This window comes from Ambystoma mexicanum, chromosome 2q (assembly GCF_040938575.1).
Source record: "Ambystoma mexicanum isolate Mex_15411 chromosome 2q, UKY_AmexF1_1, whole genome shotgun sequence".
Classification (NCBI taxonomy): Eukaryota; Metazoa; Chordata; class Amphibia; order Caudata; family Ambystomatidae; genus Ambystoma; species Ambystoma mexicanum.
In genome coordinates, this window is record NC_090924.1 from 66,904,592 (window position 1) to 66,924,657 (window position 20,066).

Below are 20,066 nucleotides of genomic sequence, written 5' to 3' on the forward strand. Positions count from 1 at the left end.
ATCTTAGTTAAAAATACCTGGGCAGCCTTGCACTGGAAATGGGGAATTGGGTATTGGGTAGGATGAAACCTCTTACCACAATCAGCAGTTCACATCAGGGGGCAGGATAACTTAATGGCGGACAGGCTGAGCAAATCCCTCCCCTCCACCCCATTCCCAGCCGATTGTGAATTGAACCCTTTTGGTTTTTAGAAAACATCCTGGCCGATACTACTTTGAGGACATGAAGGAACGCTGCATAGTGCTGCAGTGAAGGTTTTTTTATTTAAGTGACTAATCATCTGAGTTACGGGCAAGCAATGGACTCTCGATTGAGATCTTGAAATGGCTATAACTTAAGACGGTTGTCTAATAGCATAAGCTTTTTTGAAGAAGATAAGTTACTGACGCATGCTTTTTCTAACTCCGTTAGTTGAATTATATATTTGGGGGTTCATTAGTTAATACTACATTCATTTATAAGTATAGGAAAACAGTTCTTATTCACCCTAAGGATAGGTTATCTGAAACGCATCGTGTGTCAAGGGGAGAAGATAGATTAAAATTGATATCTGATCTTTTTCTTTTCGAATAGAGAACTGCTAGTGGACAGCATTTTCAATTGAAATTTATACAAATGTGAACGTATGCGCCAAAATGTGAACATATAAAATAATATCATGAAAATAATGATTTGTTTTATGATATGATTTTGGTTTGACTCAATTACATTTTTCAAAACAATTCATTAAATCAGTCAGTAAGAATTGACTGTAAAGAATGTTATAAACTCATTGGTTATACTCGATTTCATTAACTGGTGAAATGAAGGTTTATCTGTTCCGTGTGGCCTGGGTTTAAAGTTCAGGTCGAATGGGCAATTTGGACTCTCCACTGAAGTAGCCTGCTCTATCCAAAATGATAGAAGACCCTCCACCCTGAAGGCCTACGAAAGGCACTGGAGGAACGTTGACGAGTTGTGTATAGTTAAAGGTCTCCCCCCTTTCTTTAGGGGCAAGCGTCCTTCAATTCCTTGATGAAGGGTTTAACCTGGGACTGTTAGTTTCTACTCTTCATACACAGTGGGCAGCAATCTGCTGCTTTGGATTCCTGGGAAATTATTCTAATCTGCAGGTGTTAGCTGGTGGACTAAAGCAAAACAAATGAGGTGATGGCTGGAAGGTTTTGAATTAATCTTAAACTCTGGCATTGCTCTGGGCAACCCTCCAGACCATCGTTCTTTGCCTGCAGAGGGTTGCCCAGAGAAATGCCAGAGGTTAAGATTAATTCAAAACCTCCCAGCCATCACCTCATTTGTTTTGCGTTAGCTGGTAGACTCCTGAAGAGCTTCTCCCTTTTACAGACCCATTACCGAATCAGGACTACCACCCTGGTATCCCCCCCCTTTAGTTCTCAATGCCTTGCAGTCTCCACTATTTGAGCCTTTGGACATCTATTTGAAATATCATTCAAAAGAGTGTTCTAGTGGCCATCACCTCAGGTAGAGAATTGAGGGAGATTGCTGCACTTTACTGAGGCCCAACACTTAGTAATTAGCCCGTAGACTTTGTTCCTCAGATGCCACCCCTCCCTTCTTCCGAAGGTGGTCTCGAAAAGTTCATAGGTTACAAGAAATTGTTCTGCTTCTTTTTTCCCCCCTAATCCATCCTCCCCGGAAGAAGAGCTCTGGGGCTAGCTAGATGTCCGAAGAGCTGTCCTAACCTATGAGTAACAATTCCGTTCCTCCAAGAGCTTGTTCACCACCTTTGGGGAGTCCTTCTCCAGGGAAGAAAGCCACAGTGCCCACAATTAGTTGCTGGTTGTGAGATACCATCTCCATTGCTTATGGGTCCATGGGCTCAGTGTCCACTTGAGGACTACAGCAGAGATCAACCAGGGGCATGTCAGCCTCTTACGCAGAAGCTAGGGCTGTCTCCATTCAGAATATCTGCAGCAAGGCTTCCTGTGCAGACCCAAACATATTAATCAGGCACTAGTGTCTTAATCTCCACCGACAGGAGGCAGGGGCATTTGAAATCGGAGCATTAAGTGCAATAGTCCAGTCATTATTCAGACTTGGACACCGGGGCTGTGGCGATTATCCATTTGTTCTTGAATAAATCTGGTGACGATAGGTGTGCTGATCACCCATTTGTCCGGTTCTTTCTGTTCGAGGCACATTCGTTACCTGGAGTTGGTATGCCTCTAAAGTAGGTACTTGCGAGAGGGATGTCGAGGTATTGCTTGGATTCTAGAGCTGGGTGAGCCAGGGATCTCATGGGTAGGGCCAAGCCTGGTGGGGGGTGGGCGAAAATCAGGGATGGCTCTAGGAGCCCACAACGGGCCGAGCCTATGAAATCCCTGGCTCCCCCAGAAAAAGAAAAATAATTAAAATGCGGCCCGGGCGAGCCAGCATCAGGGCTGTGTTTATTTTCTTTCATATATGGGCGACTAAATGGTGAAATGTAAAAAAATAAAGAAATGGGCCTACTTTCCATTTTACCCACGCGGCACAGGCAGAATGGAAATAAATGGTCAACTGTGGAAAAAATTAATGGTGCCCTCTCGGCACCCTAGCCGCCATCAGGGTCGCATTTTTTTTTCTTCATATATGAGCATGTCTTTCCATTTTGCCCGTGCGGCGCAGCTAAAATGAAAATAACTGGTCAAATACTAAAGAAAAAAATTGCCATTTCTTTCCATTTAGGAACAAAAATAAACACGACCCGATGGTGGCTCGGGCACCAGGGGCGCATACATTTTTTTCCACAGTTGACCATTTCTTTCCATTTGCTCATTTTCTTTTTGCGCTGTTAATTGGGCAGCCATGGTGGGCCCGTGGCTTCCGGGGGTTCTGGCCGAAAGGAGAGTCGGGCTGGAGCACCAGTTAACCCGGGCCTCGCAGGTTCGCCCACCTCTATCCAAGGAGAAGAGCCTAGCAAAGCAGTTGGTATTAACTGGAGGAGGGGTGGGGGGGGGGGTCGGGTGACAGGTATAGCTATGCCACAAAAGGAAGATACGGGTGGGACTGGACAAAAATAATAGAACGTGAAAAAGGGTTCCTGCAGAGGCAAGGTTACGTCACAAGTAAGTACTGAGACGTGAAAGAATAGAACAAGCTGTAATGAAGATTACAGATTACCGGCAAATAATCAGAGCAATACACCAACTGCAAAAAAAAAAACCAGGAAGGATACTGTTCTGTTTGAGTCTCTGGTGGTGAGGAGACTCGACTCGGCATGCAGAGCCACGCTGGCCAGTGACACGCAGCGCTGGTAAAACAAGACAGGCCAAGCTTGCAGGATCCATAAACCCGGACAGACGCTTGATGTGCAGTTCCGGTTATTCCTGTATTCTTCCCGTCCGCCCCCGGCACGTGACCTCCGTCTCCCGCAATACACATGACATCACATTCCTCCCAAACTTAGAATTTGTCTTTATTCAACAACAATGCAAACAGCATTTTAACACATATTCACAGTCCATTCTAGTCTGGGATGACGGTCGTGGCCTCTTCCTCAGATGGTAGCGAGGATGGGTTTTTTCAGTTTCTTCCCTTCGAGGGAAGTCCGACGAGGTATCGTCTATAGGAAGCGTTGGTTCTCGGGATTCTTGGAGTGTGTTGTCTTCCTCCACCGGCCTCGGCGTCCCGGGTCGGTCAGGTGAGTTCGGCTCCTCTCTTGGGCTTCCTGGTCCTTCTTCCCACATTGCTGCTGGGACTTTCTGGAAGTGGGATATGTTCCTGGTCACGGTTTCATTCCCTCTCGTGGCTGCGATCATGTTGTGGTTTGTGTTGCGCACGGTCCATGGTCGGGATTCAAAGTTTAGTGACATCTTCTTGGGTGGAGCCCGATTCTTTACCAGCACTGTCTCCCGGCTGCAACTACTGGTGGCTGGCATGTCGGGTTCGGCTCTCCTGTTCATTGCATCTGACTCATTTTTCCTCTATGCGAGGGATGTCCGGATCTGGGGCCACCCAGTATGGGTATACTGGGAGCTCCGCTTTGATCGGCACACCGAACATGAGGGCTGCAGGGCTGATTCTGGTTGATGAGTGCGGGGTCTGGGGGCGAGTCCTCAGGAATCGGTATACGGCGGTTAGCCATGGATGGTTGTGTTCCCTGGTGATGTAAATCACTTAATTCAGCGACCGCATAAATCGTTCTGCGTCCCCGTTGGCTTGGGGCCAGTATGGGGTGATTCTCTTGTGTCGTATGCTGAGGTCTTGGAAGAACTGCTTTAGTTCTTGACTAGTATATGGCGGCCCGTTGTCGCTCTTTATTTTGGCCGGGATTCCGTGTGTTGCGAATATTTTCTCCAGCGCCAGGATCATTGTTTCGGTGTTGGTGGATGTCACATGTTCGACCTCCGGGTAGCAACTGAATTTGTCTACTAGGACCAGCAGATACCCCTCCCCTGCGATGGTGCAGTAGTTTATGCTGACGGGTTCCCACCTTGTGTTGCTTCGTGGGGTGCGGATGATTGGTTCTGGGTTTGCAGCCTTTCTGGCAGATTGGCAGGCTGCACAGGATTGGATGAGGTCCATTACCCTTTGTTGCATGTGGGGCATCCACATCCGGGACTTCAGATACAAGGTTATTTTCACAATCCTTTGGTGCCCACTGTGGGCTAGCTTGAGTGCTCTCTCTTCCAGCGCTGTTGGTAATAAGATTCAGTGTCCTTTTAACACCACCCCTTCGGGCGCTACAGTAAGCTTGTGGCGGATCCCAGTTTCTCCTGCGCCACCTTCGTTCGTCCCGCCGCCGTGGCCAGGAAGTTCTTCCCGATGCCGGTCTGGATAGCTTGACCGGTTTGAGTCAAAATGGATTCTGCCTTGGTTTCGTCTGCAATTCCTTGTAGTGAGAGTGCCCAGGGCCGGGCGCATGCGACGTCGTGACACACGTGTTCATCAGTCCCTGCCGTGTGCCGTACTTCCTGTTCCGTAGCGGGCCGCGGGATAGTCAGCGGGATTGTCTGCCCCTGCTCGATACTCAACTTCGATGTTGTAGGGTTGTAGTTGTAACATCCACTTCTCGAATCTCACGGGGGATGTGGTGCTGAGCCCCTGAAGATGGAAATGAGCGGTTTGTGGTCGGTGAACACCTTTGCTGTTTTGCCCAAGAGTTCCACCTTAAAGTGCCGACACCCCCAGAGGATTGCCAGCACCTCAATATGTGCATAGTTCTGTTCAGTTTTGGTCAATGGGCGGCTGGCAAAAGTGATGGGGTGTACGTTGCTGTCTCTGTCAATTTGGGTTAGTACAGCCGCTAGGACCACCAGGCTCGCGTCTACAGGGAGTTTGGTGGCCCTTTCAATGTCAAAGAAAGCCATTGTTGTGGAGGTGGACAGCGAGTCCTTGATCTGCTGGAACACCTGCTGGTGTAGATGCGACCATTCCCACTTCTGGTTCTTGAGTTCGCGGAGGGGGCTTGCCAGGGTAGCAAGGTCCAGGATGAACCTGGCACAATACGTTGCAATGCCATGAAGCTTCTTACTTTGGTGGCCGACAGTGGGGCCTTGGTGTTTTTTATGTCATTCACCTCTGCTGGATCATGGCGACACCCCTTTGGAGTTGAAGATGTATCCAAAGAAACAGAGCTCTTCTTTGCAGAATTCACATTTCTCTGCTTTCAATGTGAGTCCCATGTCCTCGAGCCATTATAAGACGGCTGCCAGGCGCTCATGATGTTCCTTGCTGTTGGTTCCGTATACTACAATGTCGTCACTAATGTTTGTCGTCCCCTCTAGGCCATTCAGGACCTTCCGGATTTCATTTTGGAATACCTCGGCGGCCGAGGATATTCCGAAGCTCAAGCGCTTGTATCTCCTCAGGCCGAGGTGGGAAGAGAATGTGGTGATATATCTCAGTTCCTCCGCTAGCCAGAGTTGTTGGTACCCTGATCTGAGGTCGAGCTTGCTGAACAGTGTGGCGCCCGTCATGTTGACGATAAGTTCATAAATGGTTGGTGTGATGTGCAGCTCTCTCCTGATCGCTGCGTTCGGGAGGCTCATATCTATGCAGATTCTCACAGCATTTGGTTGTTTGGGTTTTTGCGCCACCACTATGGGGGATACCCACAGAGTCGGTCCTGAAGTCTTCTCTATGATGCCTGACTTTTCTAGTTTTTCAAGTTCTTTTTGACGGCCTCCTTCATGTGGAAGGGTAACCAGCAATGTTGCACAGCTTTGGGCTCAATGGTGGGGTCAATGTGCAGCTTGATAGACCTGCCCCGCAGGCAGCAGATTCCCTGGAACACGTGGTGGTGCTTTTTGAGCAGGTCGTCATGGTTCTACTGCGGAAATTAGATGCATGCGGTGTATCTTCTTGCCTGCCTTCTTTCGTCTTTCTTTCTCGCGCCTGTCGGGTGAGGAACGGTCATTGCTTTCTCTGCTTTCGCTGCCGTTTGGTGATCTTTGTGTTCATTCTACGGCTCTTGCCCTTCCTTTCCTTCCCAGCTGACGAGGGGATTCTCATGGGGCGAATTTTCTTCAGTGCTCCTGTGGCTGTTGTGGCGCTTGCTCTCGGTCTCTTCCACCTGGTGGATGCATGCAAACAGACTGCTGCATAGTGGATGAGGCGGTTGGACTTTCGGCATGTCCATCCCCATGCGGGGCATGGTTCCCCTTGGAGCCATGGGCCTCCGCACCATTTATATGAGCTGTCTCGTCCTTGAGGCTGGTAGGGTCAGAAGGGGGAGGGGTTATAGCCCTTGCCTCTTTGATCTCGGGTGTTCTGACGTCTCTTGATGGCTGCAACGTCCTTGCTTTTCTGGGGTTTGTCCAGCAGTAGATGTTGGATTGCGGTTTCGATCACGGCCACTTGGTCGTCTGTGCGTTCGCGAAGACGTCCCATCTCAAGGATGCGGGACAGTGCTATGTTATTCTCTGACAGAATGGCCCTCCTCAGCTTCTCCGACCATATCTGAATATGATCTGGAGCCGGATTGCAAATCCTGCATTAGGAAATTCGCATCCTACTGCCATCTCCCGTAGTCGTGCATGGAAGTTGTCTATGGTCTCACTTTTACGTTGTCTGGCCAATCAAAAGTGAAATCTCTCGTAGTCTGGGTTGAGGTTGGGTTTAAATTTGTTTGTCAGCACCGCTTTGGCTGTGTCGTAGTCTTCTGCATCGCCATTGTTTGGGAGCGTGTTGAAGAGGCATAATGTGGCCGCACCGATGTTGAGCAGGCGAAAGGTGCGCTTTCTTCTGTCTGCGACGATTTCTCTGGCCTCTGGATGCAATTCGAATTGTTGTAGCCAGAGGCCCCACTGGAATGCAGCACCCGTGGCACACAGGTCCAATGGCGCCACGAGGGTTGTCAATACAGGGTCCGGGCGATCTGGGTTGGCGTTGATGCTCCTCCTGTCCGAGGGGCTCGCTCCTGCCCTCGTCGGGCTTGCATTCATGCTAGACATGGCGATGCCTAGATGGTGTGTTGGTGGGTGGACTACTTGCGCAGGATTTCGTTACCAGTCTTTCAGACGCAGGTGCTGATTGGTTGACTTGCAGGCGGTTTGAGCGCAAAATGGTTCTGCCCCTGAGCGCACGTGGGAGTCCTGTGGGCTTCCTTCAACGGACTTTCATGGGTGATGTCATGCAGTATACAGCTTGAATAGGAGGTTGTGGGTAGTGTGCATCCGTGTGTGGCGAATGTCTTCAAAAGTAGGGATACTGCGTCCAGACGGATAGGGGAGCTTTGGTGTGCTGCCCGCGAGCATTCGCGAGAGGATTGAATGTTTTCGGTACTGCAGAATGTTGAGGGAGCCTTGAACCGGAGCTCACGTGCGTTCGCGAGATAATGGAATGTTCGTGAGGCTGATGGAACGTTGAAGGAGCTTTTAAGTAACACGCTTGCATGTGTTTGCGAAGTGATGGAACATCTGACTTCACGGAACATTTGGCGTTTCATGCGACATGCTTATCTGCTTACCGGAGCATGTTGCTACAACCCGATCTGAGTTACGGCAAGATAGCAGTAGCTGAGGTGACATCTGTAGATATATGGGCGTGTGTGTCGGAGCGCCGTCCTCAACCCCAATGTTCTGTTCGAGTCTCCGGTGGTGAGGAGACTCGACTGGGGCATGCAGGCCTGCGCGGGCCAGTGACACGCAGCGCTAGAAAAACAAGACAGGACCAGCTTGTGGGATACATAAACCCGGACTGACGTTTATGCGCAGTTCCGGTGATTCCTTTATTCTTCCGGTTCCGCCCCCCGGCACGTGACCTCGGGCTCCTGCGATACACGTGACATCACAGATATCTGCACTGACACCAAACACAGCACTTCACCAGTAGCCCAAGTTTGGAGAGGGCACTGATCAAACCGACAATAAAAAATGTTAAACCATTCTCTCAAGTCACTGCAGAGTGCTGCACAAATCAACCAACTACCTTCGAACCAATTACTCGAGCTTGAACAGGGAGGTGGGCCAATCAGAGCCACGCAGCTATTTTGGAAGTAATTGCCCACCCACATCACATCTTGGCTGGCAAACAATCTGTAAAGGTCCATCAACCCCAGAACAGAATACAGTGACGTCAGAGTGTCACTTTATGCCACGGCATGAGAATCCGATTATCGTTTTGTTAATCGTACTGACGATCACTGTCTTTACAGTGATCCAATTGTCATTCACAACTCCATTTACCAGACCTGGCAGAGGGGGTGTGTGGGAATCGGCGTATTGTGAGGGAGGCCCGATCGTGGACCTTTGCTCAGACTTGGGAAATGAGGTGGCCGAGGTTAGTGAGAAAAAAAAAAAAGAGGATTGTGCTCACGTTCTTGCAGGCAGGAAAGGGTTACCACAACCTTCAAACGGAAAACATTGCGGAAGCTGTGGGTCTTGTGATATGCGTTAGGGCTGCAAAAAATGTGCTGCCTGCAACGTTTTACAGATGCTACCTACATTCAGCATTCGCAGTCACGAGACAAAAAGCAGAGAGCTGCCAAACGAATCAGTCACCAAAGCGGTCAATGAATGTAGACCCTGTAAACAGTCTGCTTGGTTCACTCACAACATCTGCCACAATTGGCAACCAAACTGTTTAAGGCTAAGCTACGAACCCGTGAGACCACAGGGTGGTCAATGTGTGTACCATCACAAGGTTCCCAATCTGTGCCACCCTCCAAACAGCTTTCCGGTTCCAAACCGAAGGCTACCTGCCTATCCAATGAGCTACCAAGCTGTGCAGCCTCAATGCCGCCAACTGGCGTCACCGCAGTTGCTGCAAACAACACTTATAAAAGGTACACAACACTACCAAACTGTTCTACCACAAAGCAGTCGTCTTCTGCTACTCCCAATGCAGCATTCCCGTGCCAGCATCATGGCAACAAAAAGCTCCCAGACTGTGCCATCCCCAAATCAGTAAGCAAGGCCACATCTGAAGTAGTCTTCCCGTTCAGTCCTCAAGGCTACGAGCCTATGCCAGCCCAAGGCTGCCAAAAGGTGCAGTGTGCACCAACAGTGATACACAACATTGTTACCCCCAAGAGCTGCCAAACAGTGAATCTTCTCTCCCCCGCCCAAGTGGACATCATGCACCACCCCAAACGATGCCAGCGTAGAGGATGTATGACACCGCGCTGTGTCATGAAAACCAACACTGCGAGCTCAAACCAAGGGCTAGAGGTGGATTTCCAAAAGCAACGCCTTACATGCCAGCACGAATACTCACAACATCCGAAAACTTCAGGTCCTGCAAAATAATGCCAAGAGCTGCGCTTAATATCCAAAGGTCAGCACATCTCTCTGCAACTAAACAGAATCTCCGCTGGCTCCCGGTTCAAGAACGGATTATGTTCAAAACCCTCACTCTAGCACACAAATGTCTGCACCAAGCGTCCCCTTCATACCTGTTGGCCAAATTATCAAAACCTCACACTGCTAGACCTCCAAGAGCAGCCTACATGCACCTTCTCGCCACACCGAGATTCAAGCTTCAGAAAGCGGGTGGCAGTAGCTTTCCTACCATCGCTAGCAAGCAGTGGAATACCTTGCCCGTCCAACTCAGAGCCCAAGAATCCTTTTGGATCTTCCGCAAACAATTAAAAACTTACCTCTTTACACTAAGCCTGGGTAACTAATCTACCTGATACAGCCCGACACATGGCACTGTTTATGGTGAACCTTCATAAGTCCTCTGGGGACTGTTGTTGTACTTATGTAAATATTGCATCACCCCATAACAAATTGTATATATTATTGTTGAGTAATGTTGTATTTTTTGTAACCATGAGTAATGCTTGTATTTGTGTAACCTCGTCAACAACTATAACTTTATCTGTAAGAAAAGCGCCCAGATACCTTCCGGCTTGGCATGCTATATGAGCAACTAAATAATTAAGTAAACCCCTAGCAGCCCAAATGCTGCTCCTACTTTGGACATCCCTTTTTTTGTCAACCTGTAAAATGCCAAGGATTGCTAGCAGTCTATACCATAGCGCGAAACGGAAGCACAGCAAGAAAGCTACAAATTAAAACAAAACCTCAAATACTTCGAGGACAAAGATAGTGTTCTCCCTGTGCACCGTTGTTGCACTTCATCACAAATGCTGTGCAGCTTTCAGAGGTCTTTTATGGCCGCTCATCGATGTTTGTCCAATAAAAACGTTTGGAACACAAATGGTGAAATAGCGGACTCTATTATAATGAGTGACCATCAAAATGCAGACCTGCTTTACTGCCAAGTGTAAACGTAAGCAGTCCTTTCAACGCAATTTATATAAAAACAAAACAAGCTCTTTGTTGCTTGAAAAGCCCACTGCGCGTTGCTGTCTATGAAGTTGCTGAAAAGTGCATTTTTTCTTAGAATTAAAGCAGGAATCAATTACCATAGAGAGCAAGCAAGAACATGTTAGAGATTGTCTTTAATCCATGTGGTCGGGATCCTCAGGTCTTTCTTCCTGACACAGGTACTGCGAGTGATTCACCAAGCTCTCCAAGTACTACTCAAGACAAAGAAACGTAGGCATAACTCGCAGGTGGTGGAGTGGGATGGTTAATGGGTACAGTAAGCACTTTTCATTAATACTCTGAGATGATTAACACTATATTTTTACAAAAATGTAATATTTTGAAGTGAAAAAGCATTACACTCGCAAGAAAGTAAGTTTGTAAAACAGATATGCCCCACAATGTATCAGGTATCAGTTTTTTTAGAGTCAATAGAGAGGTCCTCCTACAAAACAGGTAGAAACAGGTATGTAAAATACTTTTCTATCTAGTCTGGATAGTTCAAGAAGAGACCAAGGGACATCAGTAGTGCGAATAAGGGCAGTCTTTGATGTCAAAAGAGATACCTTAGTACCAAAGTGCCCCAAGGAGCAGATTCTGGGGTTGAATATAGAGAATCCCTCGAAGATGAAGAAGCGTTCCTGGGGTGGAGAAATGGATAGAAATAAAAAAAAAAAAATAAAAAAAAAAACTCAGCAGCCAGGGCCGTCAGGGTTGCCAGGGGTCGCAATTCTGACATCTGGCAACTCCTGTTCGACCCCTGGCTCTGCAGATTCGCGATAAACCAAAAGTAAAGAGGGTTCTCAGATGAGAGCCCTCTTTACATTTGTTTTTGAAGTTATACTGCCTTAAAAAATAACCCTTTCCTCCCCACCCCCCGCCCCCCCCCACCAGGACAGGGAAGAATCTGTCTCCCCTGCTCTGCACATGACAGGAACCAGAGCGGATTCACTGCATTCATGAAGCATGGAGAGTTCCTGGGTAACAGTGGATTTTGAAAAAGGTAAGCAAGTGTTTTTTTTTTAATGTGCGTGCATGAAAGAGTGTGTGTGTTTGTATATGCATATTGTTTGTATATGTATATTATGTAATGTGTGTGAATGAGTGCATGATGTATGGGTGGCTGGGTTTGTGAATGAATCATGGATAGGTGCAGTGTTAATGATCATGTGAATATAGTGCTGGTGTTCAATACCTAGATTACTTACCTGTAATCTTCTTTATTACAAGTCCAATTCTTCCTTGTCCCAGTACTTTCCTATGGAGCACCTTGCCTCATACATAAGTACTGGGACGAGGAAGAGGTACATAAAGGTAATATTGGGCAAAGGGGCTGAGTTTGGTGTTGGAGGAGGAGAGCTTGAGGGTTAGGGGAAGTGTCAGAAGGGTGGGGGCAGGGGGTGCACGATCACATAATGGGCATCCATGATAAAGCAGACATGATGTGTTAGTGTCTAGAATCACATTTTGGTACAGCAAGCCAAGTCATTTCTTACTGTGGCATGACATTGTTACAGGGCATCTCTAATAAAGTGGCCATGTTATGTGAATTTACACTTCTAGACTGATATTTGTGGAGCAGTATCCACAGAGAGATTAGGGTTCTTGAGACGCTTCACCAGTTCGCAGAGCACTTAAGATGTTTCTGTTTAAGTAAGTGGGCAATGGGATGGTTATGGGGGTTACTCTGGTCACGAAAATGGTTTTTGGTGTATACACTGCTTTGCTGACTTTTATCACCAGCTGCGCCGCTATACGGTTAAGCCCATCACAAGCACATTACAAATATCCACAATCAAATCAATCATTCGGGTGCAGCCAGTCTAGCTATGTCTTACTGCATCATAATTTTCTTAGCATCTATAATAAAGTAAGCATCTATAATAAAGTAAGCATCCCAAGTGTTATTACGTGTCTATACTAGCATTTTGCTGCAGCTAGATTAGCCATGTCCTACCTGGCTTGACATTTTGTACTGGACCTCTCTGATAAAGCAATCATGATAAGTGTATTTACCTGGCTAAACTGGCGTTTGGGTGCAGCCAGCCCGTACTGTGGCATTGTTTATTTTTTTGGGCAGCTTTGATAAAGCAAGCATGATAAGTGTCATTATGTGATTAGATTGGCATTTTGGGGCTGCCAGTCTAGGTATGTCTTACTGTGGGATAGCATTTTTTACTGTGCATCATCAAGGCTACAGCAAACATAAGTGGTATTACGTGTCGTGCCTACATTGTGGAGCCAGCTTTGACATGCTTTTTCATGGTGGCACTGCATTTTTAACAGAAAAGCAGTTCATGAGGTTGAGGGTTCACTGCTGCGATCTGTTTGTGATTTGCAGGTCGCAGGTCCAAATCCTGGCAAGGCAAACTCAGCTTTTCATTCTACCGACCGAGATTGATAAAAGGAGTACCAACTTCGTTTGGGATGATAATTGTATGTAAATATGAACTACGTACATCGATTTGACGATAGCGCTATACAAATAAGAAATCATTAATGATCCTGTGCACTGAATGCTATTGTATCTATTGGATTTGTGGATACTGTATTATTGCAGAAACTGGCAATATAGGACATATACTTTTCATAGAATACCCGACATGCAGCTATAGTTGGCATAATATGGAAGTAACTTGCCATAGAATGCTGAAGTGTCCTATATTACCTCGACCGATTTTTTCGTATTCATAATTTATTAAAAAATCTAACACATTTTTTAAATCATATACTTCACAAATCTTAGTACATTACACATGCAAATAAATTACTACAGGCACAACATTCTAAAACAAAAATTACAGTCATTCATTAAAACACAATATAATATACTATACACATATCAGGGACTCCCTTTCTAACCGCCAAGATTACATTTGCCACCTACCTGACAAATTACTCCCTTCCCTACTTCATTATGGTGAACTAAATCGAGAAAAACATTCCCCCCCCAACTTTTTGTTGATCACCATTAAAATATTCACTAAAGAAATGGTCATTGATATTGAGTATCCATATAAGAGCCTAGTCCACTTGACTTCACCGTTTAAATCCTCAGAAAAGAACTCAAGACCCACCTTTTGAAGGAGTCTCTCCTCAACACCTAGACCATCACATCGCTCCCACGCCACCTGACTGGCTAGACTCCATCCGCTCCTCTCCTCCCTGCCACCCCATACAGCTATACCCCTCCTCTGCACGCCTCTGTATCCTACCCCCACTGTATATTTGTTCTGAAATGCGCTCCTTTATGCATCTGTACTGTTATAAACCTCTGTAAAGCATGCCATTGTGTATCTGTATGGTTGTATACCTTTGTAAAGCACTCAGTTGCTTCTCAAAGCTAGGTCCGTGCTCAAGAAATGCCATAGCAACAATAAATAATATGAAGGCAACATCCTTGTTAAAATGTGATTTTGGTCAATTTGAGGATATTGAATATTAGGTAAATAAGAAAACTTAGCGATCATCTAGGAAATGGAAGTTATGAGACCACAACTCTGCTCGGGGAGGGTGGGAGTTAATGTTGTTTTAGCCAAAAATTTCAATAACAATATTTAAAACAAATAATGTGGTTGCATCAAAAATATTCATGTCTGCTTCAGTAAGTATTGGTATTTTAAAATGTTTACATTTATGTACTTTTTGTACTGCCGCAAACCACTACAGTAAGGTCACCAGGGTTAAAGAGGAACTGAAGCCATCTTGGTCAAAGGTCAAATGCCATCACTTCCTTTGATTTCATCCGGTCTCTGATGTCACTTCTGCTACCCCTGGGATTTTGGAGAATCGACATACCTGCCAGGAGCGCTAGGGGGTCAGGACAGCAATACCATCCGCCCCAAAAAGCAGTTCTGATGCAGGCTGTCAGTGGTTTCCAAATACAGTTGCTGTGCAAGTTCTTCAGCGAACACTGAGGGATCAAAGGATGAGTGAACAGTGCTCAATGGACCAGGAGACCATTTGGAAGAAGGATTATTCTCTGTTCAGTGATTCCCAGGTCAGTGGTCAGGACGAGAGAAATGAAAAGGTAGCTCAGCTGCAGTTAGCGATAGACGTTGACGCAGGGTTCCCAGTCAACCTCTGGCAGAGGATTGGACTACTGAGGCTGGTGGTCATGAAGTAGAGACCCCAGGTAAGAACGATATTTGTGATTTGCTTGCAGAGTCACACCAGAGAGGAGTCAGCCATGGAAAAAGGTCCAGGAGGCAAGTTTGGCTGTAAAACTCCGGGAGCAGGAGCAGCACAGGCTGAGCCTCCCAGGTGAGGGAGGCGGAATCAGAGCACTTGCCTAATGTTCTTGGATGAATAGTCTCTGGTCGGTTCTGTACAGAGAGTATTTGGAGTCCCTCAGCAGCAAAGGCGCACAGGCTTCTTGGTCTGGCAATACATGCACTGTCAGGAGCTTGAAGGAGGCGAGGCCTTCGGGCAGGAGCTGTGATCCAGTTGTCCCCATCAATCAGGGTAAAGGAATGCCATAGTGGGTTCCTTCCAGTCATCCTTCAAGTGGCAGAGCTTTGCTATCAGATTATTCCGAGCTTCAAAAGATGCTGGTGTAGCGCATCAGTACTTCCTAAATTAGCAGGCCGTTGCAGAATTCCAGCTGCAGACTAGGTGAGTGGGCAAGGTGGTCTGCTTGTATCCTCCTCGGAAGACAGTGAGTAAGCAGCACCCAATCACACACCAAGCATAATTCCAAAGAACAGAGATATGGTCAGCCAATGGAAAGCCATCCCTTCAAGCACACCATGCATTCTGGAAGGCTCACTCGCACAAAAGAATGAATCCACACTGTCCCATACAGCTATCTGCCTTTGCCTGTCAGAACTGGTTTCAGGCCGACTACAGCCCCTAGTCCTGGGATGGCCACATCCTCTTATATATATATATATATATACACACACACACACAAAAATCTGCTGACTAAAGAGAACCTGAACACAGCAGAACAAGTGTTTTATTTGTCGGCTATAAAATTGCCACAGATTTCAGAACAACACAAAAGCAAAGTTAGGAGACCTAATCACAAGTGTGTGATGCGATAGCAGCACTACCCAGGATAAAGGCACCAGGCCCAGATGGCTTAGGAAATGGGTTCTACAAAATGTTCCAGAAACAGTCGGCTACCCCCCCCCCCCTCACTCGCCTTTTCAATTTAATCAGGGACAGGGGAGCAGTCTCAAAAGGACGTGGATTTTGCCCCACGTAGTCCTGAAGGGCTTCCTATATGGCCAAGAATTTCAGATATGTCCCTGATTTTGTGGCACAGATCTTCTCCATTGCCATAACTCCCCACACTTTCACCCACCACCATGGAGCTGTAGGGCCTTCCACTGTCTTCCATCGTTGGGCCACTGTCATCCTTGCTGCAGCCAGTAGATGGGTTATGAGGGCCACCCTGTTCCCTGAAGCTGCATATGTCCCTTCTGCTACTGCCCCCAGCAGAATGACTTTTGGGGACCATGGCAGGTCTGCGCCCGTTATGTCTCTGATAAGGCTCAGTATTTCTTTCCAGTACACTTTTATTCTTGGGCGCGACCACCACAAATGGAAAATATCTCCTCTTTCCCCACACTGATGGCAACATTCTGGAGGATACGTGGGAAGCATTTTGTGTATTCTGCTTCAGGGCATATACCAGCGATAACAGAGTTTGTATGCCGATTCTTTAATTGCTGTGGATTTGGATAGTTTATGAGCCCTCCTCCAGATTTGACTCCATTCTCGCACTCCTGACCCTTTCCTGTACTGATCACTTAATCTGTTCTCCTCCCACCACGCTACCGTCCCTCCAATCTCTCCCTCTGCCTTTCCACCTCCACCCTTCAATCTTACTTCCTGTCACACTCCTATTCTTTACTGCCACTTGTACTTCCATCTACCTTGGTTCCTTTTCTCTCCTTCCACTCACTACTTCCCCACCTCTTGCTATTCCCCTCGTTATAATTTCTCTCCCTTAATGCCAATAACCCCTCCTACTATCCCACTCACTGTTGCTCTTCTCACTTTGCTACTGTTCCTATTCACCTACTATTACTACCTCTCTACTACCTTTACTGCTCCAAGACACTCGGGGATATGGTGCACTGCACACCGCTCTCACTGTTACAGAACCCAGGGATATGGTGTACTGCTCACCTTCTACAAGCCCCTGTTCAACCCTCAGGGACCTCCAAAGCTATGGTGCCCTGCTTACTCTTCTACTACTAACTCCCACTCTACCACTAATGTCCTTTCCTCGCTACTTCCACCACCTACTACTACCTTTACTCCAAACCACTGCTACTGCTACTGCTACTGCTACTGCTACTGCTACTGCTACTGCTCCTATCCGACTCTATCTCGAATACCCACACACTCCTCTCTTGCACACAAACCCTCCACAGACTTCCTCCTTAACAATAGCCTCCACACACACCAGTCACTCTCACCAAACTAAGCCACACTAGCACACTCATACACACCTCGTTAAATACCCCACCCGCTCCCAGGATTGGCCACTCACTCTGTCCAATCACTTACCTGGCTCTAGAGAGGAGTGTTTAGGGATGCTTCAAAAAGGGCTTGTAAGCCCCGCCCACTTTTCTGGAAGCATTCTGGCAAGGAAAGTGGAAGTGTTCCTGAGGCGCTGGAGTCCCTGTTCCATAAGGCCTTCAATCTTAATATCTCTGGTAAGAATGTGGGAGCCTCATTATTAAGGCCTCCTTTTCTGAATGGTGTGTAGATTTCTGGAGAGTTTGCTACACCTTTTTCTCACGTGGCCAGTGTCCTTCCTCCCTTCCCTTCCTTCCCCCCTCCACCCCACCATAGCTCCCTCCTCCCCACACCCATCCTTCCATTCAATCCCCTCCCTCCTTCCTCGTCACACAGAGTAGGCTCTGCGCACTGAACTCTTTGGCCCATTCACATTCGGTCATAAAAAGGATAACCAGCACTGTTTTTTTATTTTGTATTTATTCAGCACCAGTGTGCAGCTTGTTTCAAAGCACTCCCATTTTGACCAATAATGGAAACTTGTAAGTGATTTTCCCCTAGGATCACAATGTTGGTAATGTAACTAAACTGGGATTAATAATCAAGGTCCTACAGTACACTCTGTAGGAACAATGTGGCATACACCAAGGGACAATCCCAAATGTAGGTGAAGAAATATATTTAAAGCAATCAAAAAGGTAATGTAAATGAAAAAAGGTAACAATTCTATTTTACAATTATTTCAAAAGGAGATAACTCACAATTGTTCATACAAAGTAAAGAACAACTCAATTTTATCAAATCATGAACGTCAATTCATTGAAAACATTAGTTCACTTTAATAAATTATGTGCAAAGCATAAATTCATCAAGTGTGCTTCATTTTAAGCAAAAATAATGAAATCGACCCACGGGTAGGTGTCGTGTGATATTAGTCAACGCGTTTCCGGAAAACCCTTTATCAGGAAGACAGGCACATCCCTTCTTCTATTACGTATAGAAATCCTAACACAAACTCAATTTAACTATTATTTCATAGAAAAAAAAATAACCAAATAAAGGAGATCACCAGAAAAACGATCCACAAGTTCCTATGTGCCATTTTCAAATAGCCCATCAGCCAGCAATATTCGCTGTGGGTAAAGTTATTCTTCTAGGGCCAAACTCAGAAGCCACCAGACCATTTCAACAACTAGGTATTCACTCCCCATTATAAAACAGTAAACGGGACCAATCACTAAACATATTCCATCACAAATCCTTGTCATACTAATGCCATAAGGGATAATTCACATAATTGTTAAATAAACTCAGGTGTCGACATAAGATGAATCTAGTATGGGGAACAGAACAAACCGCTAATTGAAACAACAGAAATCATCAGGTGAGAAACTATATTGTATAATGTTTCCCCACAGTGCCTCTAAAAGCCATAAATAGCTTCCAAACAATTTAGAAAATAATGTATATTCCACCAAAACCCAATATCGCGTGCTCTACGATCCAGAAATGTATGTAGCTCTAGTTTGAGTTTAGTAATACCTCACCCGAAGGGAGCAATGTTTGCCAACAAAAAGGGGCACTCAAGCCGTCGCTGCTGGACAACAAAATTAATCACTACCTCAATGGACGAGAAGATTCAACCCGGAGTCATTCATCTTTTTAAATGAAGCGTGCACTCGGGTCACATGTTCCACCCTAATGCTAATGTCAGTCCCCATCATGCTATATAAAATCAGACGCCACATTGGGAGTGCAATTATCATATTAGTAGGTAATTTGGATTCAACCAAATGTACAGAATTATGATGATATCACTTGACAACAGTCAAGTAATACATGAACAGCTGAAACAAATATATATATATATTTTTTTAAAGCAGTAACAAAGAACACTAACATAACTCCAGAAAAAAACAGCACCCCCATAAGAACGTACGGAAAAAAATCATTGGATCAACCTCCTGATATCCTATAAAGAAACAAAAAAATTCCTAAAAACAAAATGTACTGAAAACATAACAGTATAAAGATATTAAGGCAGTATAATGAAAAGGTTGAGAATATTTAAATACAGCATCCAAGATCCCACTCAAAGTTCCTGATGCTGAAGTGTTCCACGATATGTGGGAATACATAGCATACAACTCTGGGCTGTGGGATGGATTCAGCATACTTTGTACCGGATACGCCCCCGTTTCTACGGCATAATTCCCCCGCGTACAAACAAACGTAAGGGAGTGGCAAGTGCTAACGTGTTTAAGAATGCTGGGAGGAATTTAGAGTGATGGGCTTTGGAGACAGGCAGCAAGCGGGATGTGTCGGTGTGCTCCTTTTCACACAGCGTGGGGATGTCAATCAGGGCAGGTGTGCCGCTTCCATTCTGTATTTACTGTAGAGTGTTTTGTATTGACCCCTCCTTAATGCCTCGCCAGGGGCTCACTCACCTCCTTGCGGGGTACCCTTGCTTCGGTATTCTTGAACTTGGAAGTCCTGAAGCGGTTCATGGCTAAGGCTCTGAATTCTCGAATGCTACTGCAGTTGGCACTTCCCTGCTTTTGGCGTGCGATTGTTCGGTATGTGATTACACGCCCTGCCGCAGCCTTCACTGAGTAGATTAATCTATTTTTCTGGCTGCGTTGGCTCATGCCTGGCCATGCCGCGATTACTCTTTTCAGTGTTTATGCCCATACTTGGAGTAGCGTTGAAATCATGATTTAGAAATTAACAATTTCGTACTAGAAATGGGTAGATAGGTAAAACCCGTATACAGACCACAGACAGAGGTACATGGCCATCTTTAATGAGGAATCAACTGTATTTATTGTGATAGCTGACCGTGTACTTCATAAAAGGTTCCAAAGTGGGCTATTCCG

The 20,066-nt window shown here is 46.2% G+C and overlaps 1 protein-coding gene across 1 annotated transcript in view; it reads right to left on the reverse strand.

Moving 5' to 3' along the window:
* Positions 1-19,767, reverse strand: part of CORO7 (coronin 7) — a 1,792,839-nt gene extending 1,773,072 nt beyond the window's left edge. Inside the window, exon 1 of the mRNA XM_069646849.1 lies at positions 19,638-19,767. Within this exon, the coding sequence (XP_069502950.1) occupies positions 19,638-19,697 (60 nt within the window). The 5' untranslated portion in view covers positions 19,698-19,767. The remainder of the gene's footprint in view (positions 1-19,637) is intronic.
* Between the last annotated feature and the right edge of the window lie 299 nt (positions 19,768-20,066).